This window comes from Mya arenaria, chromosome 10 (genome assembly GCF_026914265.1).
Source record: "Mya arenaria isolate MELC-2E11 chromosome 10, ASM2691426v1".
NCBI lineage: Eukaryota > Metazoa > Mollusca > Bivalvia > Myida > Myidae > Mya > Mya arenaria.
This window is the reverse complement of record NC_069131.1, coordinates 63,821,733-63,844,453: the sequence shown is the minus strand read 5'-3', so window position 1 is coordinate 63,844,453 and position 22,721 is coordinate 63,821,733. Positions and strand designations below refer to the sequence as shown.

Sequence of the window (22,721 nt, the reverse complement as noted above, 5' to 3'; positions counted from 1 at the left end):
TGATGTTGCACTTATTCAGAAAAAGACGACTCATAAAGGTATCTAAACAGGTTATGCAGCTTTATATACGAACGAAGAAGATGGAATAATAAACATGAAAAAACAAAATAATTCAAGATACTATGTAAGTTTATTCAGCTTGCTACGAAAGCAATCTTGGTGCGCTAAGGATCGCCAATATTTGGGTTCTCGCTCGCCAGATAAACACACTCCTCGTCGACACAAAACTATAAACATGTAATATTTTCAACCCTATTTATATTAGGGAAACACATAAAGCACATGAAGTTTAAATGATTACTTAACTTTACCCTAATTCCATTGATATAAACCTTGTTTTGAAACAAAAGTTTCTTTGTCACACTGACAAAAGGATGTTTTCAATGTAATGCTTAATGAATGATAAAGGAAGTAGGAAGTGAAAATAAATGCAGATGGGAATATATATTTTTGTTTAAACGTCTAAATTAATAGTTTGTATTAGGCAATTGTAGCAGTAATGTTGTAATATCAATATTAAATATTCTATCAAATGAAATGGTACAACATGTCTTCATTAAAATCATTGGTATTTCTTTTTTGCCTATTAAGCATAAAAGGAATGGATGTTGTATTACGGATGTCACAACAAGTGGTTAACGAATTTCAACCTTTGACGCTGATTTGCGATCTAGTGGTGCTGCATCCATTTTTAAGGATACACTGGATCAGCAACGGAAAAACTGAATTACGCATGGGACGTTACTGCTCATCGGAAATTGATTCCACAAAGGACTACAACATGAGTTGTCGAACGCATCGGCAATATAACTTGACTATCAACAACGTTACTAGGAAGAATCATGGTGATATATGGTACTGCAGTGAAGATCATTTCTTGGAAGCCCAAAGCAACGATGTAAAAGTTAAAGTCAAAGGTTTGTGAGATAGTTTTTGTTTTACAAAAAACAACAACGCCAGCGTATTACTCTCAAGATCAGTTACACCACATTCCATATTAAAGTGTGCATGGCTGTCGAGCTTAAAGATTATATTTCGAGATTTCGCCTGCATGTTCTATAATCAAAGGTAGAAACAGGTCACTAACAAATAAGATCTTCTTTTAACAAATTAGTTTTATTGGAAGGTTTTCATTGTACAAAACTGAACAGATGGATCATTTGTACATTATTTTAAGGAAACAGTTCCAATGGTTTAGAATGTTTTAATGATTTGTAAAGGATTACTTTACAAACGTATCAGCTATTTCCTGTAATTACCAAAATAACTTGAAACTACTTTTAAAAAACGTCAATAATTTGCCCGGTACATGGACAATGCTCGGCAGAATTCTGAGACACTATCTACACGCATACGTGACACAAACTTGTTATAGGATTTACTTTTTACGTTTTTACTTTATTCTGGATTGTTGGGATAGAATGAGGCATGTGCATGTAAACTGGTTTAAACCCTCAATAAATTTACATTTTACTGACCGTTCTAAGGCGGTACCTAACAATCTCTGGATAAACATACCTATATTTTATATAGTATATATGCACTGGGTTGTTTGTTGAGTTTTGTGCTGTTGTTCCATGTTTTTTGTTTGTGATTTTTTTTGAGTGTTCTATGCCTTTGGCGTTTACCCTGTGCCATTAAACAGGGTTCGTGATCAAACTTTTGGCTACTAAACTTGTTTCGGTATGAATATTATTCTCGTGTTACAGAGTTGGAACTCCGTGAATATATGTATTATAAACAGTTTCCTCTCTTTGCTCTCGTTTTTAAAAGGATTTGAATTATCATATCATATCTGAACAATATTCATTGAATTTATAAAACAGCTTTTAACTTTTCTCATTTCAGTTCCTATTTCCAACATCAGTCTATTTACTGAGAAACAACTCGTTACAGTATCTGTAAAAGTAAGTGCGTTAGTTCAATGTTTGTGTCACGGAGGGATTCCGGCTGGACAAATCACGTGGTTTTATGACAAAGGAACACCGGATGACGTCAGTGATGATGTCATTCTAACAGAGACGAAAAATGAAACAATCACACAATTGGATAACACAGTAACAACACAGAGTTACGTGGCCATCAAAGCAGTCACAGCGCTTATTGGAACTTCATTATACTGCAAAGCCACCAATGATAATGTCCACTGGCATATCAGTAATGGCACACTCATTGCCGTTTTATGTACGACTTTAAAGTATTTTCCTGCATTTACTAAATTGTAAAATCCTGCACTTAAAATAGTTAATACCTAAATGCATAAGTAATCGAAACATACCTTACCAAATGCAGTTCTGATGCGAATAAATACGGAACAGTTACTTTAGTTTCTGCTTATGCAACTGCATTAAAACAAAACATTGTATTGACACGTTTACTTTATTTTCTTATCTCATGATGCTACCTTCAGAATGGCTACAGAAATTATTTTTTGTTTTCATTTTTTAGTTTTACCATCTTTTGTCGAAGTAACGCACCCACGTACACAGTTTGTAACTGCTTACGAAGACAAAATCGTTTACTTTGAATGCGTTACGTCACCTGGATATCCTGCGTCATCTATCACATGGTATAAACTGACCAATGGAAGTGAGGTCATTACAAGCGCAGACGCTTCTTTAACTACAGAGATGAAGGACAGGACAATCGTAACAAGAAGTTGGGTATCACTATCATTCAGTATTTCAGACGATTGGACATTCGTGTACTGCACAGCAAATAACTCTGCTGAAACGTTGACTTCGAGAAATCGAGCTGCTGTTCATGTTCATCAAATAACAGGTTAGCGTAAATCATATCAAAATATTCTCCTTATATCATTGTTTTATGCAAAAGTATGTAATAATGAGTAGTGGCTATGGATGTTAATATAACAACAAAATATAATATATGAATATTAAGCTTTTCTGTTTCAGATTCCACCTTAGCAAAGGTTGCGATCGGGCTGTCATCTATAACTAGAACAGCATTAGTCTTTTTTATTCTCGGATGTTTTATATTCATGAAACTGCGTTCATCCAAAGGTAAGAAATAAGGCTATGTCATCATCGATGTCATAGAATAACTGATGTTTGTCTAAAATTGTCATCCATTTTGCTTTACTTGATTTGACTGAACTGTTAACTTCGGGACATATAATTGTCATCATAGCATTGTATTCGCATAACATTTCTATATTTCGAGTGTTTTCTCTCACTGTTACAGTCATTTGCTTAGGTGTGCGTTTTCTAGTGTTTTATAATATTTACAATATATTTTCGTTACATTATAATCAGTGGCAAACACTATAAAGTGTTCAATAATGATTGCTTTTTGTTTCTTCCGTTTAGTTATTTTTTGTAAACTTATAATCGCCATTTAAATATGTTTATTTTGTACAATCTTCATTTTAGACACGAATACAATCTAAGATATTAATTCAATCTGTTGTTACTGCTAGTATTGTTCATTTGTCGTTTAAGTATTTATTTCGGTACCTAATATAAATGTTTGATAATACATAAATAATGTATATTTCAGCCAATCCACGAGAGAATGCACATGATTCAGAACACGTGAATCAAGCAAACGGTAACTATTTTGTTCGAATAAAATAGCCTTGAAGTGTTTGATTTGACAAATTAACAAAATATTTTGTCTATTTACCTGTTTCCTTGTAGTTACTGAAAATTTAAATATTGATTGATATACATCGACAGTAATTTACGTCCAAAATCGTTTAAAATGTAGTGTAAGGTCATACATACTATATGTGAATTAATTAAAACAATATGTTGTTATTGTTTATTTATTTCTGTTTTTGTTTTGTTTTTCAGACCAAGGAAATGACAACCCCAGTTGCAGAGTTAATTTTAAGTAAGTATTAATCAAACTTTTTGTTCATAATAAAATGTTATATTGTGTCTCTAAAGGTCACTCACGTGACATTAACAATTATACCGATAAGATCATAGCTGTTGATTGTAGGGCCAGCGCAGAAAACAGCAGCTATTCGATGTTACAAATGTATCAGACCACAACGCTAAGAGAGCCATACGAACCTCTGCAGATGGCGAGAGATTTTTAAGCATGTACTTTGTAGCCATTGCTTTTAGTTGTTCAAATGTGTTGCAAACATATGTGTGTTCAGCTTCACTATGTTTCATGGTGAAACTTTTTCAACAAATTCTGAATCTTCCTCAGTTTCAGTTTTTTATTAAACAAACTAAGCCCATATTGTATTAGTTGTAAAGTAATGCAATATATTATATAAATTTTGGTTTACATATATAGAAAGATGGAAATAATTTACGCGTTGGACACGTTTTATCACAAAAACAGACGATTTCAAAAAGATTTCTGAAAGATTAGGATTTTAAATAATTTATTAAAATTTAGTGTATGCATACGTGAGAGGAAATGAGAATTGTATTTGTTTCAATCAACACATGGAAAACATAATGATAGCGATATCCCAAGAATTGTATATTGTTGGAAAGGGCTCTCATAAGTTGTTCATCTTCTCCAGCCCAATTCTTTAAATAATTATATTGTATTCTATTGCATATATTTGCTGTTTTGAAATAAAATATGTTTAAAACACGAAACGGACTTTGAATACGAGTATTTGGGTGTAATTGTCATCTATTCTCCTTGAGTAATTCATCATGTATCAATAAACGGATATTGTAAAATATATAAATGATATGTATATAGCGGTAGATTATTTCTTGTTACTCAAGTTGGTTGTCATGTTCCATACAACTAAAGGCAAAAGTTGTTTATAGAAGTAAATAGTCGGACAATGCCTTCATTTTACGCATGTTTATACAAATAAATTACTCAAATAAATCGCTTTTGCGTTGTGATTGAAGATAAAATGGATAATCGTACAATTTCCATAATAACAAATACCGTTGATTTCCATTTATTCAAAGTGGTCCCTGTTTTGTACTAAACAACCTTCAGAAATGTGAACTGAAGTAAGCTAATCATATAAACATGCCAACCTAAAGAAGATCATACTACACGTCTCAAACCCACTTAGATAAAAGGATTTACGCGAAAGCCTATCTGTCACGTTTTACATCAAGGGTTGTAGGTCTAAGGTCAGGGTCACAAACATAAGTACCGCTAATATCATTTTCGCTCTGTGACTGCAGTCAAAGTCAGTATAATTCGACACTTGTTTACGATAAAACTTGACTTTGATGCTTGCTACTTGAAAACAATTCGTCACGTTCCAAGTTTCACAACAAAATAGGCAATGTTCATTTAAACGTTAGGGTAAAAAGGTTTTCAAGTTCTAACTAGGCCCGAAATGAACGGTTAAATTTTTTGATTGTTTTGAGTCCAAAACAATGTTGTAGAATCAAGTGCTACATATTTTGACAGAATAATCCCGGGAATGTGTGTTTTTACAATGAATGTCAAGTTTCGTTTAGTTAACTTATACAAAATTAGCTTTCACTTCCGCTCTACATTCTGTTTCAAGGTCCAAAATGGAGCAACGATGTACTGAACTAAACATTATTTTGTCCCTTACAAGATTTCGAGAGATATGAGCCTAACCATGCAATTTATTAACAGTATGCTTATTTGTACATTCCTTTAATATTACTCTGGACGATAATGCCAGCATTGTTACAGCATCTATTGCTCCTGGCTAGTAGTATACAAATGACCCAATTCTTTGTAAAGAAAGATGAAAAGTAACTAAAACGGAATTATTTTCTTACCAGACTTATTTCTTCGTTTTGTTTTACCTTATTGCTGTTGGACAGCTCAAGCGATGATTATAAAATATGATGCAAAATGAACAATTGACTTGGTTAGGATCTATGGAAACGAACATTGGTCAGATCGAGAGAGTCGAATGTTCAATATTATTTTCAAAAGGACCGATGCCATGTTACGCAGCACTTTCCGACTTAAAAATAGTCAAACGAATGTCATAAACAACTGAGATGAGACGCGTCACAATAATAAGATAATTATAATCACCAGCTTCTAAAGTAGTAACAATACCGATGGAAGGGATAACAACAACATACTTTGTGAATGAAATTAGAAACCCAAATTTAATTTGAAATGAAAACAAGGACATACACAACTACACAGTCATTCTTTTGTGTTCAAATTGACTCATTTTGGCGTTACGCGCGCACAAATTTATAACACATGCCAAGGCAAGCTTTAAGGCAGACATGCTGAGTATGGGTATAATTGAAAACCCTGTATGGTCTTCATTTAAAAGTTTTTATTTGAAGTTCTAGAGGTCGCCAATTTCCTAAAATTGGTAACATGTTCAAAAAAAGATGAAATGTTTTAAAGTCTTTATCTTAAATACGTCAAAGAAACTCTGCCTAGTGCACACTGCAAATTTTTACCTATTAATGAACGGCCTTAAAAATCTGTGATAACCTACCAATGCTGTATTATGGATATGGATGAAGACAAGAGGGAATAAACTGATGATATAAAATGGATTTTGGAAATTTTCTTTAAACAGGGGCTCTTGGTATAGGTAACACAAATCTTATTAGACAATAGGGAATAAATTGATGATATGAAATGGAAATGGGCAATTTTCTTTCAACAGGGACACAAATCTTGTGAGACATCACATCAGAGAGCTTGCTCAGAAACTTGGTAAGGCCAAGCCAAATTGATGTTTCGTTCCGCGGATTTACCGCTCATATTTTTTTTGAAAATGTAAAAAAAATAAAAAAATTGTGTGCACCCGCACCTAAATTTTGATCGCCAACCAGATTTTTTCCGGTAAGTTTTTTTTAATAGGCTGAAACATAATCAATTATCATTTTTCTAAGCTAGTTTACGTGTATTTGTAAAGGGAAGTTACCGATGCGTGGTGTTTCTAAACTGTAAATCGATCGGTTTAGCATGGGTTTCAATACATTAGTCAAAATGGCGGCTTCCGGTATAAACAACGTGGCGCTAATTTTAGAAATTAAATCTTATTTTTGGCAACAATAAATATATTTTGAGCATGCATGAAGTCATTGCCCATTGTCTCATGCACTAAAGGATCATACCATGATTATTTAAAGCTATAATTATGCAAAAAAGCATGTGTACCTGAGACTGGTATCTATTATATTGCGTTGTTAGTGACTCGTTTGGATGGAAATCGATATGATCAACTAAGTATTATTTTATTCAAGTCATAATACAAGTGACCAAAATTTTACCATATATATATATATATATAGTATTTATGCACTGTGCTGCTTGTAGAGTTTTGTGCTGTTCTATGCTTTTTGTTTGTGATTTTGTGTTCTATCTCTTTGGCGTTTGCCCATTGCCACTAAACCGGGTTTATGTTTAAACGTTTTGCTACTGAGCATGTTTCTGTAGCTTTTTACATATATATTATAGCAGGAACATGAGTCATTGTTTGGTCCAAATTGATTTATCAAGCTAATTTTTTACCAAATTCGGACAAAAACAGTTTTGAACAAATATCTTTTCACAAATAGCAATATAAACACTGGTCAGGATAGATCAAAACATAAGTAAGGCTAAGTTTATCACCTTAAATTTTGCTTTCATTTGCATCATAATCCGGGATTATAATGCATCAGTCAATTGTAACCACCATCCCCGCCCCCGGATCTAAGGGTAGACCAGGGACAGCGGGGGAAATGGGCCCTGCTTTTACCTTTCAGGTGACGCCACAGTGCCGAATGAATGTGGGGTTGTATTTTTGTCTTCACATTGAAAATACCATAGAATGGGCCTTACCTAGGTATCACGGGGTGCGGGGGCATTTGGTAGGGATTTAAGCAGCAGTTTGTCCCTGCATGTCGGGTATTTTACCCAGGATTGGATGGACCGGAAGTCAAAGTCCCCGCAATTCCGGACTTAGGGGGGGGGGGGGCATATACAATTGGCTGGTGCATAAAAACATCTAAATGACCATAAAAGTACTCTGAACATACCCTTTTTCTTTTCGTTTTGATAAGCACATGCCATTGCATTTCTTGTTATAATAAAAACAAAACTTAGTCTAGAAATTTAAATGTATATGGAGTCTGATGTTTTATGATGCCTGTGCAAAAAGATTTTTTTTACAACTCCAAAATCAATCCTAAGTATGTCTTAATACAGTTGCAATTTTTTAATGATGTTAAATTGATTCAGGTAGATTTATACACATGCAACCCCAAACTTTTCTGCCTTTGAAACTAAAGGGACAAAGAGAAAACGTACTGTTAAAGATTATCTTGAGTATTTGAGGCCGTCTTTGGCTGTTGAGAGTGGACGAAAATCTAAAAATTGCAGAAGACATCAGCAATCCGCAGAATACTCTTTCAACTTGGTTTAAAAACAAAGACCAAATTAAAGCCAGAACAAAAGCTTGCTCTTCTCTTGCGTAGCAAATAACGAACGAGGTTAACAAGACTAACGAATCACATTCCGTAAGCAATCCCGCTTGGCTCGATATTTTCAAGGCTAGAAGTATTTTGGCCGGTCCCTAGAATATCGAGCCAACAGGTTTCGACTGTAAGTCGTTTCAAATGTTTCTTTAAAAGCAGGGTTTTTTATTATGCATGATCGTCATATTAAAATATGATTTAATTATATTAGAAATTTGATTTATCCATATAATGTTTGTACTTACCACGGATGAATAAGTAGTATGTATTCGACATTTTTCCTAATGCACATTAGAGGTTCAGTTCAAGATTGCATTTAAATGGGTTTAAGGTCAATTATATTGAACAATCTTTCTTATTTATATTGATGTTAAGGAAAAATATATATTTCGCTATTCGCTCGCTTCGGGTTTAATGAAAACTGACAAAAATGTATTTTATTTTCGCTCGCTCGCTCCATTTGTTTTGGCAAAATCCGAGGAACGAAACATTATTTGGTGTGGCCTAAATTAAGGTCTTACATGGAATACAACAAAAGACTCAAAATACTGTAAAACGCGTTTGCTTTGTACGTATACTTACAAATGTACATTCCCGCTGGAGGATAGGAGACATGGGTTGGGGGTTGTACTTCATAACTACCTGTACTACTTTGTTATACCAATCTTATTCTTTGTTTCATTTGTTTTCCGGTGTATATTGATTCACAAAGTCATTATGTGAATCAAAGTCAGTGGTCAAGATGGCCTACATTTTATCATGTTGCTTAGAGAGGCAGAATTAAATCTTCTCATGGTAGGGCAGACAATTTTTGAGCGTATCAAATTGCTAAGGTATGATAAGGTCGTGTTTTTCCATCCATAAACACAGGTTTAACAATATAGATCAACACAGGGGAGTTAAACACAAACACCAATTTTCGTTATGTGTAGGTATAGAAACGCAAGACAAACGTGCATAGGGTGAAACAGTATTTATTGCAGTGTCAAAAACGTCAACGATTCTAACTGGACAAACTGGTCTTCATAGGGGCTGAAGGGTTCTACCAAAATCAAACACAGTACAGCACCCTTCCATAACTCATTAGCGAAAATCTTGGTCATAATCGTAATCGTTTAGTGGGTGGAAAAAGTAAACAAAAAACGCTTGTTCTCAACTGATGTAGGTACTTAGTATTAAGACAAGAGATCTGCATCCAGCAGGGGTGGTGCAGGAATTGTGCATCTAGCAGGGGCGGTGCAAGAGGTATGCATCTACCAGGGATGGTGCAGCAGATGTGCATCTAGCAGGGGTGGTACAGGAGATGTGCGTCAAGCAGGGATGGTGCAAGAGGTGTGCATCTATCATCTAGCACGGGTGGATCCGATAATTTAACCATGCTAGAAATTCTTATCTTGCCCACTGGCGAAGATAAAATGCCAATATGGAACTCCTTTTTAATGGTCATGACGCTGTAATAACCTCCCTTGTTGGAGACTCTCGTCTGTAACATCATGGAAACCTTGTCTTGTGGCAATATTAAGAACGCTAATGAATTTCTCGCTTCAAATATCACCATAAAACAGTTTTCACGCAGCTTTCTTAAAATAATGATTCACTCACTTTATAACTATTTAAAGACCGATTTGACTATAAACGTAAGCTGAATCACTGCGTGCATATCCATGGCAACCATAAATTGTCACATATCCATACGAAATTATTTTCACTAAGCACAAAAGAGTTCCACCAAAAAAATACATTTTTACTTAATTTTGTTTATCTGAGATGGGAGAAAAAGCATTTACCATAGCCGCTCGTGTAATATAGGTTCATCCCGAACCTCTCGCCGTGTGTTTTGCGGAAACTCGGTGACCTCGTTTCCGCAAAACACCCTACGCTCGGGTCGGAATGAACCTATCTTACACTCTCGGCCATGGAGGATACTTATAATCTAGCAGGAGTGGTGCAAGAGATGCGCGTCTATCACGGATGGTGCAGGAGATGTGTATCAAGCAGGTGTGGTGCAAGATATGTTTATCTAGCAAGGGTGGTGCAAGAGATGCGCATCTAGCAGGAATGGTGCAGGTCATGTGCATCTAGCAGGGGTGATGCAAGAGATGTGCATCTAGCAGGGATGGTGCAAGAGGTGTGCATCTAGCAGGGGTGGTGCAAGGTATGTTTATCTAGCAGGACTGGTGCAAGAGATGTGCATCTAGCAGGGATGCTGCAAGAGATGAGCATCTAGTAGGCATGGTGCAAGAGATGTGCGTCTAGCATGGATGGTGCTAGAGATATGCATCTAGCAGGGGTGGTGCAAAAGATATGCATCAAACAGGGTTTATGAAAGACATATTCGTCTAGCTGTGGTTGTGGAAGAGATGTGCGTTTAGCAGGTGTGGATCAAGAGATGTTCGTCTAGCAGGGATGGTGCAAGAGATGTGCATCTAGCAGGGATGGTGCAAGAGGTGTGCATCTAGCAGGGATGGTGCAAGGTATGTTTATCTAGCAGGAGTGGTGCAAGAGATGTGCATCTAGCAGGGGGTGGTGCACGAGATATTCATCTAGCAGGTATGGTGCAAGATATGTCCGTCTAGCTTGGATGGTGCTAGAGATATGCATCTAGCAGGGCTGGTGCAAGATATATGCATCAAGCAGGGGTTATGCAAGACATATTGGTCTAGCTGTGGTTGTGGAAGAGATGTGCGTTTAGCAGGTGTGGATCAAGAGATGTTTGTCTAGCAGGGATGGGGCAATAGATGTGCATCTAGCAGGGGTGATGCAAGAAATGTCCGCCTAGCATGGATGGGGCAATAGATGTGCGTCTAGCAAGGGTGGTGCAAGCAATGTGCATCTAGCTGGGGTTGTGTAAGAGATGTGCGTCTAGCAGGGTTTGTGCAAGAGATGTGCGTCTCGCAGGGATTGTGCAAGAGATATGCGTCTAGCAGGGATTGTGCAAGAGATGTGCGTCTCGCAGGGGTTGTGCAAGAAATGTGCTTCTAGCATGTGTGGTGGAAGATATGTGCTTCTAGCTGGGTGGTACTAGAGATGTTAGTCTAACAGGTGTGGTACACGAGATGTGCGCCTGGCATAGCTGGTGTGAAATATGTGCTTCTTGCAGGTGTGGTGCTTGAGATGTCCGCCTAGCAGTTGTGGTTCAAGAGATTTGCGTCTGGCAGGGGTTGTACATGACATTTGCGTCTTACAGGTTTGGTGCAAGAGATGTGCATCTAACATGTGTGTTGCAAGACTGTATAATACTATACTTGAGGTTGTGACATTGAAATTGATTCCACCAGGTACAGGTTTGAAAGCTTAACATCACACATGTGTTACCTGTTTCAGATATGTTAATATAAAATAAAGTATCGGAATATATACAAAATGTGTCGCGATTGCATAATAAAGAGATGAAGATACGGATTAAACGGAGCCCTAGCACCTGCGTATAGATTTAACTTCCTGAATAATCATTTAATTAGGCTTATATGTATGTATAGTGTTTACTGTAGGGATTTCGTACACAATTTGTTCGTTCTAGTACGAATGCATTCCCTTTGATTTATCTGATTTACTTTCATATAACACTCGCAGGTTATTGAGTTTGCATGTCAATATACCAATGTGATCGTATTGATAATGATAAGCGTTAAAATTTAAATGTATTACATTGTAAAACAAATCTTTAGGAGGTATATCATTGAACAGATGGTGGCAATGACCTAACATGAAGTTTCAACTAAATGTTGGATATAAGGTGGACCATTAACATGTCAATTTGAAATAGGGAAGCAAATGAAGTTTAACTGAATACTTTACATTACCCTTATTGCATTGATATAAATTTCGTTTTAAAACTAAAGGTTCTTTTTCACCCTGACTAAAGGATTACATTTTCAATGTTACGCGTGATGACTGATAAAGGAAGAAGGAAGTAAAATCGGAGTCAGATGGATATATATTTTAATGTAAAAACGAAATAGTTAATTGTTTTGTGGCAGTAATGTGGTAATATCAATATTCAATGTGTTATAAAAATGAAATGGTACAACATGTGTTTATTAACATCATTTGTATTGTGTTTTTGCCTAGTAAGCACAGAAGGAAGGGGGCTTAAATTACGGAAGTCTCAAGTAGAGGTTGACGAGTTTCAACCTTTGACGCTGATTTGCGATCTAGTAAAGCCGTATCCTATTGATATGATAGACTGGATCAGCAACGGCAAAACCGAATTTAGCATGGAAGAACACTGCTTAACGCAGATTGATTCAACGAAGGGCTACAACATAAGTTGTTTATCGTATCGGCAATATAACTTGACTATCAACAACGTTACAAGGATGAATCATGGTGATATATGGTACTGCCGTGAAGATCATTACTTGAATGCTCAAAGCAACAATGTAGAAATTCAAGTAGAAGGTTTGTTGGATAAAATTTATTTTAAAATAAAACAACAACAAAATATTGCTTTCAATATCAGTTTCACCACCATCCATAAAAAGTGTGCATGGCTGTTGAGCTTTATTTAATATACCTTTGAAGGCATTGCCTGTAGGTTATAAAAAAAAAGATTAAAATATATTTAGATAAAAAAAATTTTTTTTTAAATTATATGGTGTGTTCTATGTTAATGTAGGAAGCACATGTTGAAAACGAAACAATTGAAGAGAAAAAAATATAAAATAACAGAAAGAGGTATAACGCAATATGCACGTGTATTATTTGTTTAACATAACACTTAACATGAAGTCATCTATCAACCGAGTTGAATGTGGCGTCTTTTGAATATTTAAATCGTATAAACCTCATAATATCACGGGGTACCTACTATGATATACGAGCAAAGGTTGAATGATGTGTTTGTTTCACGGAAGCTTGTAGATAGTGCCTCAGATACTGGCGAGTCCACAACAAAAAACTGATAATAACTGCATCAAACTGGTCAGAAAATACGAACTAAGGTGCTGCCTATACGGGCTTGAAGTGTTATTGTCGGAAACGTTATACATGTAGTAATAGTTTTCTAAATACATCAAGTTTGACATACCAGGAATGAAAGTGTCGTATTCTAATGTAACTTGTTTTAAATTTCAATTCATTCTGTTGCAGTTGACAATTTATTTATGTAATACACAAACAATACAGTATACATTTTAACACATGTATGACGCTTCAATTATGCTTCAAAAAGAATGGCAGTATTGTTTTATTGAAAACCTCATGTAGAATAATGATCCAAGTCATTACTAAATTTAACATCCGGTGAAAGACAAAATTGTATGAAAAGTGTATAAAACATTCAGATATAAACTCGATTTCTGATCAAATAAGTATCGAGTAAAGAGTCACTTTAGGAAGTTGATCTAATTAAACTCTGTTTTAATGTGAACAAAAAAACAGTCAGTGACTATTCGTATATACACTGTACATGCAAATAAAGCCAGCCCCAATTTAATATGTTTTTTAGTTAACATATACATATTATATGAAAACAAACACATTCGATGAGTCCAACGATTTAAAAAAGTTACCTGACAATATGTCAGAATTTAACCAACATATAAATGAAGTAGTGAGAACAAATATTAAATAGACACATTATTCAATCAGCCGTGACACAAACTCGTCATTGGAACCCCGGTTGGTGTCCTATGTTAACATTGGAAGTATATGTTTGAAACAAAATATTGACCCGAAAAATATTAAAATTACAGAAAGAAGGATTATTGCATACGCACGTTTATTTCCTTGTTTAACAAAACACTGTACATGAATTCATAAATAAACCGTCTTTTGCCAATATGTTGAATCGTATGAAACTCATTGCAATACCACGAGGTTCCAGCTCTGTAACAAAAGTCAAAAGTTATATGATAAAGTTGTGTCACAGAAGCCTGAAGTTAGTGTCTCAGATCTTAACGTGTCCACAGCAAACTACAATTATTAACTCCATCAAACTGGTAAGAAACATCGCAATTTAACACGAAATTTCATTAATCTACACATGAGTTTAATGTCTTGAATGCATTTGTTTCATATTATGAACTATGGAGGAAGAGGGCACTAATTGTAATGCAACTGGCACCCTTTTGATACTTTTTGCTTTGATTTTTAGGCAATCAATGTAGAAAAACTGAATAAATAATAAATATGTATTAATCAATACAATGTTTGAATGGTTAAATTTATTGTGATGCTCACTTGAAAAAAGCAAACAAAATATGTGAATAGATTCACAAAACAGCCCATTGATTAATACTAAGATTACATCTTCATCAGTTACATTTGCAAAAGTTATTAAAGTTGCAGCCACAAACAATCGACAAAGGGCATGTAAGAAAAACATATTAGAATAAATCAAACAGTATTTAACTTAAGGTTAGAGGTCTAGGGTTAATATAATAGGGTAAATAGCACTAAGTTTTGATCATGGGGGCTGTTACAAATTCCCCTCGAGTGGAGTTTTGCACATTCTAATTTCGCAATCTGAGTTATATCAAAATCTGAAAAATCCACGAGGTTGTGTAATACGACATTCCTGATCAAAACGCAGCAATATTGAACCTGTGTATAGCCAAATTGTGACTTTAATTATAAATGCTATTTAATGATACACTATTTTATTTATGACGTCACTACCGTATTTTGTGATATTTACTTCGCGTGGATTTATGATGGGTCTATAAATTATTTCCAAACCGTTGTCTTAGAATTCTTACCACAGGTTTGTTCAAAACAATTAGGTTATCATATATAAAGATAATACATAGATGCTCAATCACAAAATAAAACAATTTAAACACTGATGGCCTACTCAACAGACAAGTTACAAATCAATCAAGTTCAACTGATTGGGCTCAACACTAATGGGCTCCACCAGGACACAAAGTTGCTCATGGTACCTCTTAACATGGTTTTAAAGCCTGAACTTGGAGATAAACCTAGTATTTCAACCTGTGAAATGTAAATTATGCCACATGCCGTTTTCAAGAAACTTGGCTCTGATAAAGCATACGTTATAGGACCGCAAATTTATTTAAATATATGCTGCATTCATTGGCTTTTTGCCGTGATTATTCATCGATGAATTTAATTTCGTTTAAAGGAAATCCCTCCATTTTCACTTTGGATTTGAAAATTAGGCTTTCTTCCATTTGTTACAAGCCTGTGGACCTATTACGCAACATAAATTTGAAAGAAAAAGTAGACTTCTTTAACAAATATCAATACTATAGAAGAAAATTCTATATCATTAGTTTATACTCATGTAATAAACAATAAGCAATTATTACTCAATTCAAATCAATGTTCTATGGTAAAGCAATATCAACTGGCCAAATTTGAACCAGATACTAGATCTTCATAATTTAAGAAATCATTAAGATTTTTAACTGTTTATCACTCCACAATTCACTGCTATCTTTACTATCATTCACTGTTGCTTCTTCTGTGAATGTACTTAGGGTGTATTACTCTTGTTTGGCACATTTTCTTATGCTTGACTGGCTTAGATGTATTTGCACACTTCTGTGTTCTGCTTCTTGTGCCAATGCGTCCATGTTTGATTCTGAGAAATCAGTACAAAAATGTTTAAAGGAGAACTGATTATTTGCATTCCTTGTTTCTACTAAGCGCGTTCAAGATGTACATAGGAAGCGCGAATATCATTTTACGCTTTCTACTTCCGTTTCTCTGTTCTGCCCATTCTATTGCTGACAGTTGAATTAAAGCCGTTGAAATTATGGGACAGTTAGTTGCCTCATTTTGTTTTAAGTGCGCATACCCACCGAATACCACAATGCATCGCAACATTTACCACAATTTCGCGAATATGTTTGATATTTCATTTCTGATATTATCAAAATATTTATTAACGACTGAAACCTACAAACTCGAAGTATGTTTGAATGGGGCGGATGGCCTATTTGAAGTATGTCTGTATTCTTGCGATTACCAAACAAGTGTTACTTCCCTTGGATGAAAAAAAAAAGTTTTAAGACTTGTTTATGATAATAGTATTAAAAAGTAATTTAGTACTATTCGATTGTTGTCATTGTATAAAACTGCACAATCAGATGGACCATTTATGCATTATTTCAAGGAAACTGTTCCAATTGTTTCAATTTCTTAATGATTTGTAAAGAATGTTGTAACGAACTTATAAGCTATTTATATTCCTCTAATTACCAAGATAACATAAAACTTCTTAAATAAATACTCACTCAGTGGCCCGTTACATAGACAATGCTCAGCATATTTCTGATCTACAGACAGCCGTGACTAAAACTCGTCATTAGACTTGTTCTTGTGTTATAGAGTTGGAATCCCGTGAATATATGTATTATAAACATTTTCCTCTCTGTTCTGTCGTTTAAAATTGATTATCAATGAACATATAATATCTGAACAATATTTATCGAATAAATAAAACAGTCTTTAACTTTTCTCATTTCAGTTCCTATTTCCAACATAAGTCTATTTACGGAAAAACAATTTGTTACAGTATCTGAAAATGAAAGTGCGTTAGTTCAATGTGTGAGTCACGGAGGGATTCCGGCTGGACAAATCACGTGGTTTTATGACAAAGGAACACCGGATGACGCCAGTGATGATGTCATTCTAACTGAAATGAAAAATGAAACAATCACACAATTGGATAACACTGTAACAACACGGAGTTACGTGGACCTCAAAGCAAACACGGAGCTTATTGGAACTTCATTAAACTGCAAGGCAACCAATGATAAAGTCGACTGGCTTCTCAGTAATGGCACACTCATTGCCGTTTTATGTATGACTTTAAAGTATATTCTTGCATTGACTAAATTATAAATTCATGCACTTAAAATAGTAAGTAACTACATACATTTGTAAGAAGATACATATTGTACCAAATGCATTTTGTCGCTAATTAATACGTTAAAGATACTTGTTATGCTGCTTATGCAAATTAATTACAACCAGACATTGAATATGAATGTACCTTCAGAATTGCTATCGAAATTGTTCTTGTTTTGTTTTTAATTTTTAGTATTACCATCTTCTGTTGAAATATCGCACCCACGTACACAGTTTGTAACTGCTTACAAAGAAAAAAGCGTTTACTTTGAATGTGTTACCTCACCTGGATACCCTGCGTCATCTATCACATGGTATAAACTGACCAATGGAAGTGAGGTTATTATAAGCGCAGACGGTTCTTTAACTACAGAAAAGAAGGACAGGACAATCGTAACAAGAAGTTGGGTATCACTGATCTTCAGTATTTCAGACGATTGGACATCCGTGTACTGCACAGCAAATAACTTTGCTGGAACTTTGACTTCGAAAACTCGAGCTGATGTTCATGTCCATCAAGTATCAGGTTGGCGTAAATCACTTATGAACCTATAAATGTACTATACAAACTTGTCCTTATAAGAAAAATCAGTGTCTTATGCAAAAGTATATAATAATGAGTAGTTGCTGTGTATAATAATATAATAGCATTTGACTATTTAGCTTTTCTGTTTCAGAAAACTTTAAAATGGACAGCAGACATGACGATTCAACATTAACAAATGCTATGATTGGGCTATCATCTACGACTGGAACAGCATTTGTCTCTTTTGTTGTCGGATGTTTTATATTCATGAAACTGCGTTCACCCAAAGGTAAGAAATAAGGCTTAATCATCATCGATGTCATAGAATAACTGATATTTGTCTAAAACTAGTATCCGCTTTGCTAAACATGATTTGTTCAGAACTGTTTACTTCGGGACATGTGACTGTCATTATTGCATTGTGATTGTATATTGTATCAATATTTCGAATGATTTGTCTCGCCGTTTTAGCCATTTGCCTAGGTGTAAGTTTGTTTTTTAATATTTAAAATATATTTGCACTGCATTATGATCAGTGCCAAACACTATGAAGCTTTTCTTCGTCCATTTAGTTGTGCATGTTAATTTGAAATCGCCATTTAAAGTCTATTTTGTACAATCTTCATTTTACATCTCAATGCAATTTTAGATATGAATGCACTATTTTGTTGATGCTAGTATTGTTCACTTGTCGTCAAGTGTTTATATCGTTAATACTTATAAACGTATGATAATACGAAAATGCAAATTTCAGCCAATCCACGCAAGAATGCAAATCATTCTGAACACGTGAATCAAGCAAACGGTAACTATTTTGTTCGAATAAAACATGTTGAAGTGATTAAATCAAAGATTTAGAATATTCTTATTTCCATTTACCTGTTTCTTTATGGTTTTTGAAAAAATAAATATTGTAATACATGTTCAGTAATTTTCATGCCAAAAGCATGTTTTGTGAGGTTATAAATATTAGATTTGAATTGATTAAAATAAAGTGTTATTGTCGTTGATCGATTTTTGTTTTTGATTTGTTTTTCAGACCAAGGAAACGACATTTCCAGTAGCAGAGTCAATTTGAAGTAAGTATTAATCATCTTTTCAGTTCATATATAAAATGTGTTATGGTGTTTCTATCGGTTTATTTAATGGTTTATTTCCAGATTTCTCACGTGACATAAAAATACGATCATGTTGATTTTAGGGCCAGCGCAGAAATCAGCAGCTACTCCACGTTACAAATATATGAGAACACAACCCTTAGAGAGCCATACAAACCTGTGCAGATTGCGGGAGATTCTTAAGCATGTAATATGTAGTCATTGTTTTGAATTGATTAACTTTGTTGCAAACATATGATTGTTCAGCTTTACAATGTTTATTCATGAAACTGTTTTACAAATCAAGGATTCTTGCTCAGTTTCAGGTGTGTTTTTTTTGTTTTGTTTTTAAGAACCTAGATCCATATGGCATAGACACAAGAATTATGAGAAATACGATATATTTTGTAAACTAATAAATGGATACATATTTGCATATATAATATGTAATACATTGTTCTTCGTTGTTCCACGGTACTCTTAGCTAATGATGAGTGTGCAGTTTTACTATGTTTCATCATAGAATTGTTCCAACAAACTCGGAATCTTGCCCAGTTTCAGTATAATTCAAGAACTATACCCATATGGGTATCAGTTGTAATGACAAGGAACAAAAGGACATACAAGACAAACAAATCATTAGTACAATATACTAGTTTAAAACTGATAGATGGATACATATTAACTTAAATCAATAAAATGTCCACACACCCCGCATCCACCTTGCTCAAACACATGATACGGTGAAATGGATATAAACATCACTGCAATAACCTTGGGATTACAGATATAGACAGATGGAAATGATTTACGCATTGAACAAAAAAGAAAATTTCAAACGGATATCTAAGAGATTGTTCTTTTTTTAATATTTTATTATCATTTAGGGTATTCATACGTGAGAATGAATTGGGAAATGTATTTGTTTCAATCAACACATGGACAATATAAAGATAGCTATATCCCAAAAATTGGGCTTCGAATACAAGTATTTGGGTGTTGTTGACATTAATTATATTTACGTAATTCATCAATAGTATCCATATAGGTGTATTGTAAACGATGCAAATGATATGAATAAAGCGTTAGATTTTTCATGTTATTCAAATGTATATATGCTCAGTACAATATCTGTTTTTAAAGTGAGTTGTTTTTGTAAGTCCGGCAATGCCTTTATTGTTCTCGTTTATACAGTAATACATCTCTCAAATAAACCGCTCTTATGTTGCAATTTAATAAATGATAAAATCGATAAGTAAACAATTTACATACTAAAAAATACCGTTGATTTCTATCTATTCCCTTCCGTCGATTTTAAGATTTCCGTATTTTTGCACTGAATAACCATCAAAAATGTAAACCGAAGGGAGCCAATTATGTGAACATGCTACCCTAAAGAAGACGATACTAAACGTCTCAGACCCACTTAGAGAAACGTCTCACGCGAAAGCCTATCCGTCACGTTTTACATCAAGGCCTGTAGGTCTAAGGTCAAGGCCTCAAACATAAGTATAGTTCCCTACAGTTATATATATACCGCTAATATCATTTCCGCTCTGTGACTGCAGCCAAAGCCAGTATAACTTGACAATTATATAGAATAACTTGAACTAAATGTTCGCTACATGAAAACAATTCGTCACTTTAAAGTTACACATAACTTGAATAAGTATATGTTACTTACTTCAATAAATAACTCTAATTTCTAATGTCCTCAAATATACTGTTATACTTAAGAAAAGGTAAACAGTCGAAAACAGAATGTGATCCAAATTCGTTTTGTTTCATGTAAAATTACAGGTTAAAACTAAGGTTTTAAGGTTCTGGCTAGGCCTGAAAGGAGCTGTTTGAATGTAAGATGGTTTTGGGTGTAAACCATGGTGGAAGAATCAACTGCTACATCCGTATACAGAACATATCTCGGGAATTACAAACTTAGCACTGTTTTCTTACCGCACTGGCGTATGCAGCATTATGTTTTTCAATAATCGTTTATTGAAACTTGAACTTCATGATGTGGAGGGCGTGCATAAAACTTTTGATTTAACTTCAGCACATAAAATTATTTATAATTATTAGCATATAAAATATTCGTCTGTGACCATGACGCTGAAAAGGTTGAATGGCGTTGGTGTTTCATAAAGAAAACAGCATTTTGTATAAAGCAACGTCGTACCGTTCTGTAACATATCGATACAACAGTCATGTTATATTATTTACAGGCAATTTGGTAAACAACATGACGAAATACAAACTGATTCAATTTGCGAATTTAACCATCGGGTACAGTGACAAAATATTAACAGGCATCATAAAGAAAGTCATTTTTATACAAAGTTTTAAAGGTTAAAATGTTTGCATGTATATTGCTCGTTAATTTTTTAACAGTTTTGTAAGAAAGCCGGTCCATTAACTTTGGAAATTTTAAGCTTGGAAAATCGTCAGTTTTTATTGGGTAACGGTACAAAAAGCACGTGCATGACTTTATGAATGGTATGCATGATCTTGGTTTTGTTACAAATTTAATCCTCTCCCAGAGATTGAACTAGTTATGAATAATATACTTTGTTGAGATAATGATCGCTGCGTGATTTGGAATATCTGCCTAGAGATGAGAAAAAGAAAAGGTTAAAACCTGACCTGATTCATCAAATATCTGGAAAATTTTGACGAATTAACAAGAGTGTTTTACTACTAGTGTTTAGGAGCTTACTATACCTAATCATATTTGGAGGCGGTCAATAATATCATCTGACTGACAGAGCGAACACCGCCTGTGTGCGTATTCTATACCTTGTCATGCTAAAGTTTCAATTGGAAATTTAAAGTTACATGATCTTACTTTATATAATTTTAAAAGGACTGCCTCACAGATGATAAAATAGCAACAAAAATAAAATTGTCGAATAATGACATAAACTTGGCATCGATGTGTACAATGCATTGTAACTTACTAATTGAAGTACCACATAGTTTACAATCTGTTTAAGTTTAGCAGTTATTCCGTATTTTTCCATTATTAAAGATTACTGGGTATGTCTACCATGTAGAATTCATTCCTTATGCGTGATTGGCTAGTCGGTGTTATCACGTGATATTACCGAGGTAGGTTTATAGCTTAATTATGTCACCGTTTAGTGTTAGCCTTGATAGCTCATTAAGGAAGACACAGGTCTTCAATTTTGGCGACGCGGGTTCGAACCCGGTCTCCGACACAATGTGTTTGTTTTTTTACATTTACTTTCTTGTCAGAATTATTTCATTTTGTCTTCCTTAAAAGAGTTGGCCAGGTCAAGCAATGAATAAATATGATATGATGCAAATAAACAATGAACTTGTTTAGGATCGATGAAAACTTGCGAGAGTCGAGTATTGTAGCTCAATATTCTTCTCATGGTGACCGATCTGATATTACACAGCACTTTCGAATTCAAGTATTGTCAACGGAATATCTTAACGTTGTTAGGAGGTTTTGCAACGGTGGGAGAAGTGTAATCACCGGCGACTGGAGGAGTTACAATAGCAATGGAAGGGGTAAGAACAACATATTAACATTCTTGCGTAATGAAATTTATATGAACTTAGAATCCTAACAATGTTTTGAAGTATAAACTAAGACAAATACATACAAAACTACACGTTCATTTTTTTTTTGGGGGGAGGGGGGTCAAATTGACTCATATTGGCATTACACGTTAACAAATGCATTTAGAATACCCAAAACATCGTTCAAATCAGACATGGAATTTTGCAAAATTGCTGATGCATGTTGCAATGTACAGCAATGTACTGTCTTCGTTGAAATGTTTATTTTGAAGTTCAAGACGTGGCCAATGGGGCGGCCTTACATTCCTGACATTTGTAAGTACTCCAGGGGCGATTGTCAAACTGGCTTACATC

At 34.6% G+C, this 22,721-nt stretch overlaps 3 protein-coding genes across 3 annotated transcripts; all 3 read left to right on the top strand.

The window, feature by feature from the left end:
- The first annotated feature begins 441 nt into the window (after window positions 1–441).
- LOC128204067 (uncharacterized) lies at window positions 442–4,735 on the top strand. Its single transcript, XM_052905404.1, has 7 exons — window positions 442–917; window positions 1,849–2,184; window positions 2,449–2,781; window positions 2,916–3,023; window positions 3,520–3,570; window positions 3,816–3,855; window positions 3,967–4,735. Exons 1-7 carry the CDS (start codon window positions 533–535, stop codon window positions 4,064–4,066), a joined length of 1,353 nt encoding a protein of 450 aa, XP_052761364.1. The 5' UTR covers window positions 442–532; the 3' UTR covers window positions 4,067–4,735.
- A 7,360-nt stretch (window positions 4,736–12,095) lies between these two features.
- Window positions 12,096–17,753, top strand: LOC128204908 (uncharacterized). The gene is made up of 3 exons (XM_052906309.1): window positions 12,096–12,779; window positions 16,816–17,151; window positions 17,392–17,753. Exons 1-3 carry the CDS (start codon window positions 12,395–12,397, stop codon window positions 17,751–17,753), a joined length of 1,083 nt encoding a protein of 360 aa, XP_052762269.1. The 5' UTR covers window positions 12,096–12,394.
- A 125-nt stretch (window positions 17,754–17,878) lies between these two features.
- On the top strand, window positions 17,879–19,916 carry LOC128206949 (uncharacterized). Its single transcript, XM_052909694.1, has 4 exons — window positions 17,879–18,013; window positions 18,479–18,529; window positions 18,764–18,803; window positions 18,926–19,916. Exons 1-4 carry the CDS (start codon window positions 17,887–17,889, stop codon window positions 19,023–19,025), a joined length of 318 nt encoding a protein of 105 aa, XP_052765654.1. The 5' UTR covers window positions 17,879–17,886; the 3' UTR covers window positions 19,026–19,916.
- The last annotated feature ends 2,805 nt before the right edge of the window (window positions 19,917–22,721 follow it).

Excerpts from the sequence above, each read along its gene's own strand:
- LOC128204067 (XM_052905404.1), top strand. The coding sequence starts at position 533 with ATGAAATGGTACAACATGTCTTCATTAAAATCATTGGTATTTCTTTTT. Across the intron at positions 918-1,848 it reads TGTAAAAGTTAAAGTCAAAG|TTCCTATTTCCAACATCAGT; the intron begins GTTTGTGAGATA and ends TTCTCATTTCAG. Across the intron at positions 2,185-2,448 it reads CACACTCATTGCCGTTTTAT|TTTTACCATCTTTTGTCGAA; the intron begins GTACGACTTTAA and ends TTCATTTTTTAG.
- LOC128206949 (XM_052909694.1), top strand. The coding sequence starts at position 17,887 with ATGGACAGCAGACATGACGATTCAACATTAACAAATGCTATGATTGGG. Across the intron at positions 18,530-18,763 it reads ACACGTGAATCAAGCAAACG|ACCAAGGAAACGACATTTCC; the intron begins GTAACTATTTTG and ends TTTGTTTTTCAG. Across the intron at positions 18,804-18,925 it reads AGTAGCAGAGTCAATTTGAA|GGCCAGCGCAGAAATCAGCA; the intron begins GTAAGTATTAAT and ends TGTTGATTTTAG.
- LOC128204908 (XM_052906309.1), top strand. The coding sequence starts at position 12,395 with ATGAAATGGTACAACATGTGTTTATTAACATCATTTGTATTGTGTTTT. Across the intron at positions 12,780-16,815 it reads TGTAGAAATTCAAGTAGAAG|TTCCTATTTCCAACATAAGT; the intron begins GTTTGTTGGATA and ends TTCTCATTTCAG. Across the intron at positions 17,152-17,391 it reads CACACTCATTGCCGTTTTAT|TATTACCATCTTCTGTTGAA; the intron begins GTATGACTTTAA and ends TTTAATTTTTAG.